General features: G+C 50.8%; 1 protein-coding gene and 1 long non-coding RNA gene across 2 annotated transcripts in view; both read right to left on the minus strand.

The window, feature by feature from the left end:
• KCNJ3 (potassium inwardly rectifying channel subfamily J member 3) overlaps positions 1–13,563 on the minus strand; it is a 32,274-nt gene that overhangs the window by 12,977 nt on the left and 5,734 nt on the right. Inside the window, exon 2 of the mRNA XM_074547753.1 lies at positions 13,142–13,358. Coding sequence (XP_074403854.1) covers positions 13,142–13,358 — 217 coding nt within the window. The remainder of the gene's footprint in view (positions 1–13,141; positions 13,359–13,563) is intronic.
• Positions 10,565–13,131, minus strand: LOC141730404 (uncharacterized). Its single transcript, XR_012581859.1, has 2 exons — positions 12,483–13,131; positions 10,565–12,424 (listed from the first exon to the last, which is right to left on the minus strand). It is a non-coding gene; the product is annotated as an uncharacterized LOC141730404 (long non-coding RNA).

Raw genomic sequence — 13,563 nt, forward strand, 5'->3', positions numbered from 1 at the left:
CCTGTGCCCTGTCATTTCCAGCTCTCCTGGAGCCCCTTTTCCTCTCTGGAAGTGTCCAAGGCCAGGCTGGACAGCACTTGGAGCACCCTGGGACAGTGGGAAGGGTCAGGGATGGGCTCTAAGGTCCCTTCCCACCCAACCCAGCCCGAAATTCTGTGATTTACCTTCTTAAAGCTCTCTGGGTAGCAGCCCCTGCTGCTCATTCCCCCATCATTTTCCAATCCCATCGTTCCCAGGTGCCCAGCTTGGGATGAACAAGCCCCAGAGCAGGAAGCCACAGCCACCGCACCATCCCAGCCCTCCCACACCCCAAAGGACATTCCAAAGGGAATTCCCTCGGCAGCAGCACCCCCAGACTCACAGCACCTCTCTGCTCGCAGGGCAGCAGCAGCGCCGGAAAGGCGGAGCCACTCCCTGAACATCATTAATTGCTTTGTTTGTGTTGTCGGGGTGCTCAGGCTGATCTGCTCAGCTCTAATGAGCCATTAACTCCCAATTAGGAGCCTCTCTCTCGGAGCACGGCTCTAATTCCAGGCGGTTCTGCTGATGAATTAATTACCAGGTGAGCTCGGCAGCCAGGGAACGGCATTGCCCAAGCGCTGCTCCTGCAGAAACCTTCCTGTGGGGGGACAGACACACGGACATCGACCCCAGCGTGGGCTGGGTGGGAAGGATCCCAAATCCCATCCCCTGCCATGGATCCCAAATCCCATCCCACAGCACCCCTGCCATGGCAGGGACACCTCCCACCATCCCAGGCTGCTCCAGCCCGGCCTTGGACAATTCCAGGGATCCAGGGGCAGCCACAGCTTCCCTGGGAATTCTATCCCAGGGCTTCAGCATCCTCAGAGCCAGAAACCCCTTCCCAATATCCCACCTACAGTGCAAACCTGGGATGCTTCCACAGGCATCATGGACCAGGCCACAACTCCAGGCATGCAGCTTTTAAACTTGTAACCTCTCCCAGCTAAAAAAAAAATAAAAATAAAATAAAAGGGGAAATCTCCTTTTTTTTTTTTTTTTTTTTTTTTCCTGGCAGTGGTCCTTGGCACAAAGCACTCCATGAATTTTTCTGAGTTTTCCATGAATTTTTCTGAGTTTCCCAAGAATTTTTCCTATTTTCCCAGCCCTGCCTGTGTCTGGCTGCTGAGCAGCAGCCACGGGCAAGGAAATCGTGGGCAATATTAAATCTAAATCCCAGCTCCTCCATCACACAGAGCTCTGAACACGGAGTCAGCAATGTTCCACTGGGGAAATCCCACCCCCAGCTCCCTGCCCCGGGAATTTGAAGTGTCTGCAGCACAAAGAGGAACAGGAGAGGCTCCAGAGGGACACTGGGAATGTGCTCAGCACCACGGGAAAAAATACGGGAAGAGTAATGCTGTGGGATAAAAAGGGAATAGGGATGGATCACCCATAGGGATGCTGGGCTGGAATGCCCAGAGCAGCTGTGGCAGCCCCTGGATCCCTGGGAATATCCCAGGCCAGGCTGGAACAGGGCTTGTGGGACAGTGGGAGTGTCCCTGCCATGGCAGGGGTGGCACTGGGTGGGATTTAAGGTCCCTTCCAACCCAATCCATGATCCTGATTCCCTGATCTTTACTGCCCTAGCACTCACAACATATTTTCAATTTAAACACTCTATTTCTAACAATCAGACATTCTATTTCCAACAATCTAAACATTCTTATTCCTGGTTACACCGATCCCAAAACCATCCAGAAGCCACAGCCAGCCCCACACGTGCCCAATTCCAGCCCCTGGGGAGCCAAACCCGGGGCACAGAGAGCAGGAGGATGGAGAAACCCCGGCTCCTAAATCACAATCAGTGCTGCCTGTCCCGGGTTATTTATCCCGGAGCTGTGTCCTGGGGGAGGGCCTGCAGCCACAGATCAATATCTGAACGAGCAGAGCAAAGCTCAGCAGGAAAATTGCTGCTCCTGGCTCAGGGTCCATTCATCTCTGCACCTCGGGATTATCATTTTATCTAGACCTGTCCCAGTGGAGCAGGAGGGGATTCCTGAGGGGATTGGGGTGCCTGACTCACCCCAGAGCAGCTGTGGGACCTCAGAGCATCCCAAAGTCATCGCTGCCACCAATCCCAGAACATGGAATGGGTTGGGAATGAACCCTAAATCCTATTCCATGCACCCCTGGACACTTCCCACTGTCCCAGGCTGCTCCAACCCGGCCTTGGACACTTCCAAGGCAGCCCCAGCTGCTCTGGGAATGTGCACCAGGGCCTCCCCGCCCTCCCAGGCAGGAATTCCTTCCCAATATCCCAGCTAAATCCCCCCCAATCCTTCAGCTAAAAGCCATTCCCTCTTGTCCTTGTCAGCAGTGGCTCCTTGAATCATTATCCCTCCTGACAAAGCCTGAGCAGAACGAATCCTTGTAGGCAATAAAAGGAATAAATGCATAACAGCAGCAGGAATTCCAGCAGGAGGGGCAGGGCAGAGGCTCAGAGCAGATCCAGGAGCTGGGAAAGCACAGGGGGATTCCAGCCCAGGCTGCACCCACACGGGTGAGGGCTGACCCAGCTCTGCTCCACAGCCAATAAATCTCCAGATAAATCGACTCCATGGAGCATTTCCCTGTCTGGGGGCCCAATTGTTTGTTTCTTTGTTGTTTTCTTGTTTTTATCCTGCCAGTGCTGAATGCAGGGGCAGCCACAGCTTCCCTGGGCACCCTGTGCCACGGCCTGCCTGCCCTCCCAGGCAGGAATTCCTAATTCCCAATATCCCATCCATCCCTCCCTCTGGCACTGGGAGCCATTCCCTGGCTCCTGTCCCTCCATCCCTGTCCCCAGCCCCTCTCAGCTCTCCTGGAGCCCCTTCAGGCCCTGAGCCCAGGGCTGGGGCAGCTCTGCAGTGGGGTCTCACCTGAGCACAGGGGCAGAATCCCCCCTTTCCTGCAGGTCCCAGACTCCAGAGGCACCTGGACACCCTGATCCAGTGCCCTGCTCCTGGAGCCCCATCCCAGATTGGGTGTGAAATCCAGATTTGGGGTCCATCCCCAGCACTGCCAGCACTGAGCCTGCTCTGCTGGGAGCTCTGGCATTTGCTCAGGAGCTGCAGAGAGTCACTAAGGCTGGAAAACAAGGACAAGGAGCCTGTAATAAATATTGCAATTAGAGGGGGATGCTGTTTGTTCCCAGCATCCCCAGAGCCTCTCCCGGCGCTGGAATGGCACAGACAGCTCCAAACCTTGGCAGCCCTGTCCCTGAGGTCACTGATGGCCTTGGTGTGGGCTCCCAGATTCACCCAGGGCCCTGCTCATGATGATCTCCCCTGGCTGTCCCCGAGGGCAGCTCAGTGCTCAATGACAAGGGGCAGCTGTGAGGGTGTTCACAGGGTCCCAGGATGAGGGGAGAGATGAGGATCTGACTCCATGTTTCAGAAGGCTGATTGATTATTTTATGATATATATTACATTAAACTGTACTAAAAGAATAGAAGGAAGGATTTCATCAGAAGGCTGGCAAAGAATAGAATAAGAAAAAATGATAACAAAAGCTTGTGTGTTGGACAGAGAGTTGGAGCCAGCTGACTGTGATTTGCCATTAATTAGAAACAACCCCATGAGCCCAATCCCAGATGCACCTGTTGCATCCCACAGCAGCAGATAACCATTGTTTGCATTGTGTTCCTGAGGCTTCCCAGCTTCTCAGGAGGAAAAACCCTAAGGAAAGGATTTTCCATAAAAGATGTCTGTGACAAGCAGGCTCTGTCTCCATCCCCAGGAAGGATCAGCCAGGAGTGGGCAGGGCTGCAGCCCCTCACTCCTTCCTCCTGCTCCCCAAACCCCATAAACCCCCACAAAAACCCCAAAACCCCCCAAAGCCAGCCCAGAGCACAGGGAAGGGAGGCAGGAGCAGCCCCCAGCCCTCCAGGCTCTCTCCAGCCTCCATGAATTCCCAATCCCTCCTGACGTTTTTGATGACTCTCCTGGAATGTCCCAGCATTTTACCCACGCCAGGCCTCTCCCCCTTCTCCTGCCAAGCACTTTTATCATCACTGAGCTCACAGCAGCCTCAGTGCAGCCTGGATTGTGTAACACAGCAGGAGCTAAACCAGCGCCTTCCTCCTCAGCCTCACCTCCAAATCACCCCAAGAACCAACAGCAGCCACGAAGCAAGGCCTGAACTACAAATGGTTTGTGTCACACATAAACTGGGAGTGCCCAGCTGGACAAACCTGGCTGCAAAGGGTCAGACTGGGAAAACAACGGGCTCTGCTCCCAGGGAACAGGGGCAGGAGCAGAGGGAGCAGCCTCAGGCCGGCCCAGGGCAGCTCAGGGGGGATTTTGGGGCAATTCCTGCAGGAAAAGGTGCTCAGGTGGAGCCCCCATCCCTGCAGGGATTTTCCTGTGTCCCTCACCCCACAGCACATCCCATTTCCCAGAGAATTCCAGGGGTTCCAAACCTGGAATTCCAGGAGAGCTCAGGGGTTTGTGCCTTTCCAAAAGCAGACATTGAGCATGGCTGCTCAGGGATTGCATCCACTGCTCTGGGAAGGCCAGTTCAGCTGGAATCGTGGAATTCCAGAGGGGTTTAGGCTGGAAAAGCCTCTCAGAGCATCGAGTCCAACCATCCCCAGCACTGCCCAATGTCCCCAGTGCCACACCCAGGGATGGGGGCTCTGCCAGGCCTGGACAGCCCTACCCATGACAAACGCTCCCAAATATCCAACCCAAACCTCCCCTGGGGCAGCCTAAGGCCATTCCCAAGCCAGGATCCCTCAGGAGAGCGAGCCTCCAGCTGGGAGAGAGCTGGAATATTTAATATTTAACACCTCCCCATTGTGCAGAGCTGGAAATGAAGAATAACAAACAGCAGAGTATCCAGGCCAAGGAACGGGTATCCATGGAAAAGGCAGCTGGGCACTCCTGGAGCAGCACACCTGCCCGAGGCACGGACCTGCTGCAGGTTATTGAGACAATAAATAAATAAACAACACTGAGGAGGGATCCGGGGGCTGCTGACAAAAACCTCGGGCAGCAGCATCCATAACTCACTGAGGGCAAATATCCAGGGAAAGCTGGGCTGCCAGAGCATCCAGGAGGGAAATAAGGAGTGGGAAGGAGCTGCTACAGAGAAAAAATGGCTCGGATTGCAATGCAGTGAGGGATTCAAGGACAGGGACACGAGGGAATGGCTTCAAATGGAAGGACTGAGGTTGGTTTAGGTGGGATATTGGGAAGGAATTCCTGGCTGTGAGCTGGGGAGGGGCTGGGCTGGGATTCCCAGAGCTGCCCCTGGATCCCTGGCAGTGCCCAAGGCCAGGCTGGATCACCTGGGATGGTGGGAGGTGTCCCTGCCCATGGAATGGGATGGGATTTGAGTCCTTCCATCCCAAACCATTCCAGGACACTGTGAATCAGCACCACTCGAGCAGGGAGGGTTTTATCTGCCCATCAATTTCTGCAGGAGGCGCAGTCGGGGGCTGTACTTAGCCAGCAGCATCCCCAGGACACATTCCAGCCCTCTGCCTTCCCCTTTCCCACCCCACCATTCCCAATTTCCCCTCCAGCTGCAGCAGGAGCTGGAATATTCCCCTTTCCCTGCTCTACCCCCTGGCAGCAGGTGCAGAGCCACAGCAGAGATGGGGTTTTGGTGCTCCCAAAATCACCGTTCCAGCAATCCCTGGAAAAACGGGGCTCAAAATCCTCATTCCTGCTCAGCCTCCCCCAGCAATCCCTGGAAAATGGGGCTCAAAATCCTCATTCCTGCTCAGCCTCCCCCAGCAATCCCTGGAAAACGGGGCTCAAAATCCTCATTCCTGCTCAGCCTCCCCCAGCAATCCCTGGAAAACGGGGCTCCACGGGGCTCCTGCTGCTCCAGAGGGCGTGGGAGCAGCAGCTCAGCACAGGGAGCTGCTCAAGCAGAAGGAATCCGGCCTGATCAGGCGTGAGCAGGGAATTTTGGCAGAGATCTCAGCGATTTCTGCTCAGTGCTGCTCGCTGGGATCAGCTATGGGAGAGGGAGAGGGAAAAGCGGAAAGGGGAAAAGGGAAAAAAGGGAGAGGGGGGAAAAAAAAGGCAAGGGAAAAAAGGGAAGGGAGGAAGAGAAGGGAAGGGGAAAGGGGGAAAAGGGAAATAGGCAAAAGGGAAAGGGGGAAAAGGGAAAAAGGCAAAAGGGAAAAAGGCGAAAGGGAAAGGAAAAAGGGGAAGGGGAAAGGTAAGGGAAAAAGGGGGAAAAGCGGGAAAAGGGGGAAAGGGGGAAAAAGGGGAAAAAGGGGGGGAAAAGGGAAAAAGGCAAAAGGGAAAAAGGCGAAAGGGAAAGGAAAAAGGGGAAGGGGAAAGGTAAGGGAAAAAGGGGGAAAAGCGGGAAAAGGGGGAAAGGGGGAAAAAGGGGAAAAAGGGGGGGAAAAGGGGAAAAAGGGGAAAAGGGGGAAAAAGGGGAAAAAAGGGGGAAAAGGGGAAAAAGGGGAAAAAATGGAAAAAAGGGAAAAAAAGGGAAAAAAAGGGGAAAAAGGGGGAAAAAGGGGGGAAAAAGGGGAAAAGGGGGAAAAAGGGGAAAAAGGGGAAAAAGGGGAAAAAGGGGGAAAAAGGGGGAAAAAGGGGGAAAAAGGGGAAAAGGGGGAAAAGGGGGAAAAGGGGGAAAAGGGAGAGGGAAAGGAAAGGGGAAAGAAAAGGGAAAAAAGGGAAAATGAAAGAAAAAAATGGGAAAGGGAAAGGAAAGGGGAAGGGGAAAAGGGAAAGGAAAGGGGAAGGGGAAAAGGAAAAAGAAAAGGGAATAAGGGAAAAGGGAAGCTCCTGCCCAGCTCCAGGTCAAAATCACTCCCAGTTCTCTGCCCTGGGGCTTCAGAGATCTCAGGGAGAAGAGGAGGGGGCAGGAAGGCCTGATGCAGGGAAATGGGGGATGTGGGGAATTGCTGCCTCAGGCAGGAGGAGGGAGCGTTATCCAAGATAAAAGTTATGTAAGGGATGGATCCCAGACTCCCAGCTCCCAAACCCCATCCCAGTCCAGCCCTGCCATGGCAGGGACACCTCCCTCTGTCCCAGGGCTCCAGCCTGGCCCGGGACACCTCCAGGGTGTCTTTTGATTTTTTAGGATTTTCCAAGCCTTCTGGTGTTTATATTTTTATAAGGAACTTTCTCACACACTTTATGTAAGCAGCATTGTTTTGCATTCTTTTATGGAGGAGGAGAAATTTAATGAACTGTTGGTTTGCCCAGTGTCATTGGAGAGGTGGCCCTGTCACCCTCCAGTCCACTGCCACTTTTGGAAATCTATAAAGGTTGGAGTCAGAAATTAAAAAGTTCCTTTTACCTTGAAAAGAGCAGCATGTCCATGGCGTGTTATTTCGTGTCCTATACTGACATCAGGGATTTGTTGTTCCAAACTCTCCTCTCCCAGACACTTCCCTGCATTTCCCAGCACATTCCAGCTTTTCCTCAGCTTCAAAAATCCCCTTTTTCCCCTTTTCCAGCCCAGCAGCTCCAGAAGGAAGCTGGAAATGAAGGTCCCAACCCCAGGAAATCCCAGCTCTGCCAGGGCCAAACGTGTTTGTCCACATGACCAAAGAATATTGGATTTTCCACTGACAGATTTCCTATAACGGCAGCACAGGGAAAGGATCTGCGGGATGTTCGGCCCTGAGAGTTTTAAAGGAATATTTTACCATGCTCAGGCTGCGCTTAAAAGTGTTTAAAATAAAATAAAATGCAATTTCAAAGCTACTGCCAATATGTGAAGTGCTGAGTCCTCTTTTCCTGTCACCCTCTCATCCAATACATTAAAAAATCCAAAACCTGAATGGAAAGATTAAAAAACCCCCACAAATAAATTGACCTTTAAAGGTCCCTTCCAACCCAAACCATTCCACAATTCCCGTATTTTATGTTCCACCTTTAAAGCTGCTGAATTTGTATTGATGTTTCTCACTGGTCCTCAGAACAGACATGCAAAAACAATCCCATTTTAACTGCAATTATCAGAATCCTGGTAATTTTCAGATCTGTCCCAGCTCTTTGCTCCCTCAAGGTTCTGGGTTCTGAGCTCACCCCCATGGATCTCAGAGAACCCTTCCTGTGGCTCCAGAATTTCAGCTTTTTTTCATGTTTTTAAAAGCAAAACCAGAGGAAAAGGCCTTTGATGCCATCCCTGTTTCTTTAATTAAAAAGCCTGGCAGGCTCTGGAGTTCTTTAATCAGCAAATCACGGGAAGAGGTTTCCAAAATAAATTTAATGAGTTTGGAAAACGGATGCACAAACCATTCCTGCAGGGTTTTGTCTGCCTCAGATTCCTATGAATGACTCATTTTTTTCAGGAATTTTAGCAGCTTATCAATAAATTGCAGGATAACACAAAATAATAAAGGGTTACATAATCCCAAACACACCCAGAGGCAAATCCCAGCAGGACAATCCAGGATGAAAGTGAAATTCTGCACAGGAACAGCACCAGGAAGCTCTGCTGACAAAGGAGCTTCCAATTCTGCATCCCAGCAATGGGAAAGGAGGACAAAAGGTTTGGGAAATAAACCCTTGGAATGTTCTTCCCAGTTCCAGGTTATCCTAGCAATTGTAGGGTGGAATGAGATATACAAATATCCAAAATGTAGGGGTGGAAGAGAAATCCAAAAAAACCCAGAATGATCAGCACTGACCCTCAGGAATCGCCACCAGCTCCATTGGAGCATCTCCACTGGGAAAGGCTCCAAAAACTGGGAACAATCCAGTGCCAGACTGGGGCTGCTCCGCTCCTGGGGGCTGGGAGGGACTCAGAGCCCTCCCCAGGCAGGAATTTCAGCTCATGGAACCATGGAATGGTTTGGGTTGGAAGGGACCTCAAATCCCATCCCCAACACCTTCCACCATCCCAGTGCTCCAGCCTGGCCCTGGGCACTTCCAGGGATCCAGGGGTCCCTTCTCCCTCTCCCGTGGGTGATCCCAGAGAGTTCCTCTTCCCTTTTTCCTTTCCTTTCCTTTCCTGAAATTTCCTGAAATTTCCTTTCCTGAAATTTCCTTTCCTTTCCTGAAATTTCCTTTCCTGAAATTTCCTTTCCTTTCCTGAAATTTCCTGAAATTTCCTTTCCTTTCCTGAAATTTCCTTTCCTTTCCTGAAATTTCCTTTCCTGAAATTTCCTGAAATTTCCTGAAATTTCCTTTCCTGAAATTTCCTTTCCTTTCCTTTCCTGAAATTTCCTTTCCTTTCCTTTCCTGAAATTTCCTTTCCTTTCCTTTCCTGAAACTTCCTTTCCTTTCCTTTCCTTTCCTTTCCTTGAAATTTCCTTGAAATTTCCTTGAAATTTCCTTGAAATTTCCTTGAAATTTCCTTTCCTTGAAATTTCCTTTCCTTGAAATTTCCTTTCCTTGAAATTTCCTTTCCTTTCCTTGAAATTTCCTTTCCTTGAAATTTCCTTGAAATTTCCTTTCCTTTCCTTGAAATTTCCTTTCCTTTCCCCTTCCCCTTCTCTTTTTTCCTTTCCCTTTTCCCTTTTTTCCTTTTCCCTGGATCCCACAGCTGCTCTGGGAATTCCAGCCCAGCCCTCCCCACCTTCCCAGCCAGGAATTCTTTCCCAACATCCATCTAAATATTCCTCTTTTTTTTTAGTTAAAACCATCCCAAGGAATCACCTCCACCATCCTGGGCTGGGACCTGTCCTGTGACTCCTAAAAATTCCCAGAGGAGACCCTTCCCTAAAGCAGGGAGGAATTCCAGGGAGGGTCAGGAGCTCCCAGGGAATTCAGGAAGGATCAGGAAGGCCTTCCAGGCCTTCATCCCAACTCCAGGCTGACATTCCCAGTACCACACTCATCCTCTCCAAACCCCCTGAATGAATCCCATTTTTCCACGGGAAATGCATCCCATTATTCCCAATATTTAATGCCCATTTATATCCAGGGATGTTGGCAGTGTTTGCTGATGGATCACTGCACGTTCCCCCAGGAAAACCTCTGCTTTTCCAGAGCTTCGGATGGCAGGGGAAATGCAGCATTTGCTGGGAAAAGCCTGGAACTGAGAGGAGAATCTGGAATTCCTGCAGGGTTTGAACCCACAGAGGTGTCCCCTCTTCCCTAAAATCCTCAGCATCCCCGGATGAGCTCTCCCTTCCCTCAAATCCAGCCCTGCCCTCTCCTCCTCCTCCCTTTGCTCCCCCTGGAACATTTTCCCAGCCCTTTCATTCCCTCCTGTGTTATCCAGATCCAGCACATTTTGCTCTGTTTTGCCCAATTTTCAGCTCAGCTCCCAAAAGTAGGTCACAACATTTGGAACCTTATCCCAGTTAGGCTTTCAAGACCCAGAAATTCCCTTTTTTCCTTTTTTTTTTGCCCATTCCCTGTATAATTTCCAGGTTAATAATATTTCCCAAAACAAAGCCAGGGTTTTAAATTCCAAGAGTTATTTACAAAAGAGCTTTTCTTCCCTCGTTTTGTTTGGAATTAATTTTTTGAGGAATAAAAACAAGAAACCTGCAAGGTCAGGCCTGCGAGTTTTCCATGAGCTTTTCCAGGGAATTTTTAGGGCAATATCACAAAATATTTAGGGAAATGTCAGGGAGTTTATAGGGAAATATCAGAGAAGTATCCAGGAGTTCTGGGGAAATATCAGGGAGCCTTTATGAAAATATCAGTTTTTTTTTTTTTTTTTTTTAGGGAATATCAAGGAGTTTTCAAGGAAACACCAGGACTTTTTTAAAGAAGCATCAGGAAAATTTTAGGGAAATATCAGGGAGTTTTTAGGGAAGTATCAGGGGGGTTTATGGAAATATCAGGAATTTTTTAGAGAAATACCAGGATTTTTTTAGGGAAATATCAGGGAGATTTTTAGGGAAATATCAGGAAGTTTTTTAGGGAAACATCAGAGAGGTTTTTAGGGAAATATCAGGGAATCTTTATGACAATACCAAGGAGTTTTTAGAGGAATATCAAGGAGATTTTAAGGAACTATCAAGGGATTGGTAGGTAAAGATCAGGGGGTTTTAGGGAAGTATCTGTGGGGTTTTATGGAAACATCTGGGAGTTTTTAGAGGAATATCAAGAATTTTTTAGAAGAATATCAATATCAATAGCAGTTTTCAGGAAAGTATCAGAGGGGTTTTAGGGAAACATCAGGGAGTTTTTAGAGGAATATCAAGGAGTTTTTAGGGAAGTATCTGAGGGAGTTTTTAGAGGAATATCAAGAATTTTTTAGAGGAATATCAAGGAGTTTTTAGGGAAGCACACAGAGGGTTCACCTTCCTCTCTCTGGGCTGTGCTCTCCTGCCTGGGGGAGCAGGGTGGGAGCACTGGGACCCCCCAACACGGCCCAAAACAGATCAGAGGTACCCTGACCATTCCCTGTGCTTGGCAGGAGCCCCACATCCCAGCCAGGAGCTCCACATTCCCAACCCCATGTCCTGGGAACATCCATCCCCTTGGATAGAGCCCCAAAATCATCCCCCTGGAGAGAACAACAAAATCCATTCCCCTTGGAGAGAGACACCAAATCCATCCCCTTGGAGAGAGACACCAAATCCATCCCCTTGGAGAACACCAAAATCCATCTCCTTGGAGAGAGCCCCAGCACCAAAATGCAACCCCCTTGAGAGAGCCTCAAAATTCATCTCCTTGGAAAGAGCTCCAGTGCCAAAATCCATCCCCTGGAGAGAGCACAAAAATCCATCCCTTGGAGAGCACAAAAATCCATTCCCTTGGAGAGAGCACCAAAATCCATTCCCTTGGAGAGAGCCCCAGCACCAAAATCCATTCCCTTGGAGAGAGCACAAAAATCCATTCCCTTGGAGAGAGCCCCAGTGCCCAAATCCATCTCCTTGGAGCATCCCAAAATTCATCCCTTGCAGAGACCTCAGCACCAAAATCCATCCCCCAAAGAGAACCCCAGTGCTGAAATCCATCCCCCTGCAGAGAGCACAAAAATCCATCCCCTGGAGAGAGCCCCAGTCCCAAAATCCATCCCCTGGACAGAGCAGCAGTGCCAAAATCCATCCCCTGGAGAACACCAAAATCCATCCCCTTGGATAGAACACCAAAATCCACCCCCTTGGATAGAGCACCAAAATCCATCCCCTTGGATAGAGCACCAAAATCCATCCCCTTGGATAGAGCACCAAAATCCACCCCCCTGGAGAGAGCACCAAAATCCATCCCCTGGAGAACACCAAAATCCATCCCCTTGGACAGAGCACCAAAATCCACCCCCTTGGAGAGAGCACCAAAATCCATCCCTTTGGAGAGAGCACCAAAATCCATCCCCTTGGATAGAGCACCAAAATTCATCTCCCTGGAGAGAGCACCAGTGCCAAAATCCATCCTCCTGGAAAAAGACCCAAAATCCATCCCCTTGGAAAACACCAAAATCCATTCTCCTGAAGAGAGTCCCAGGGCCAAAATCCATTCCCTTGGAGAGAGCACCAAAATCCATCTCCTTGGAGAGAGCCTCAAAATCTATCCCCCTGGAGAGAGCACCAAAATCCATCTCCCTGGAGAGAGCACCAGTGCCAAAATTCATCCCCTTGTAGAACACCAAAATCCACCCCCTTGGATAGAGCACCAAAATCCATCCCCTTGGATAGAGCACCAAAATTCATCTCCCTGGAGAGAGCACCAGTGCCAAAATCCATCCTCTTGGAAAAAGACCCAAAATCCATCCCCTTGGAAAACACCAAAATCCATTCTCCTGAAGAGAGTCCCAGGGCCAAAATCCATTCCCTGGAGAGAACCCCAGCACCAAAATCCATCCCTTTGGAGAGAGCACCAAAATCCATCTCCATGGAGAGAGCACCAGTGCCAAAATCCATCCCCTTGTAGAACACCAAAATCCACCCCCTTGGAGAGAGCCTCAAAATCCATCCCCCTGGAGAGAGCACCAAAATTCATCTCCTTGCAGAGAGCACCAGTGCCAAAATTCATCCCCTTGTAGAACACCAAAATCCACCCCCTTGGAGAGAGCCTCAAAATCCATCCCTTTGGAGAGAGCACCAAAATCCATCCCCTTGGAGGGAGCCCCAGCACCAAAATCTATCTCCTTGGAGAGAGCACCAAAATCCATGCCCTGAAGAGAGCCCCAACACCAAAACCCCTCTGAGCAAGCCCCTGCTCCAGCTGCCCCCAGCTCCCCAGCCTTGCCCAGAGCCACGGGAGCCCCGAGCTGTGCAGCTCCAGCAGGGAACTGCACCAGGCCGGCCCCACTCACCCGTGGTCTCCACGATGCCCTCGAGGATGACGACGATCTCGAACTGCTCCGTGTGCATGCTGCGCTGGGACAGGTCGTAGAAGGGGCTCTTGGAGTCGATGACGTGGCAGATGGTCAGGGGGGACACCAGGAAGAGCTGGTCAGCCCCCGTGCTGAAGCCCACGTCCAGCTCCAGCTGGTCCAGGGGCAGGAATTCTCCCTCCGGGGTCTGCCGGGACTGCGGGGCACAAGGAGGGGACATTGGAGCTCCTGGGCCCTGGGAGCGCCCTTGGAGCTTGGATGGGGCTTGGAGCAGCCTGGGACAGCAGAATCCCTGCCCAAGGGAGGGGACTGAAAGCCCTTCCTGCCTGGATATTCCAGGATTCTGGGATTTCACCAGGTGGAACTGGGAGTCTGGGGACACGGCCAAGCCAGGGAAACAG

Source organism: Zonotrichia albicollis, chromosome 10 (assembly GCF_047830755.1).
Source record: "Zonotrichia albicollis isolate bZonAlb1 chromosome 10, bZonAlb1.hap1, whole genome shotgun sequence".
NCBI lineage: Eukaryota > Metazoa > Chordata > Aves > Passeriformes > Passerellidae > Zonotrichia > Zonotrichia albicollis.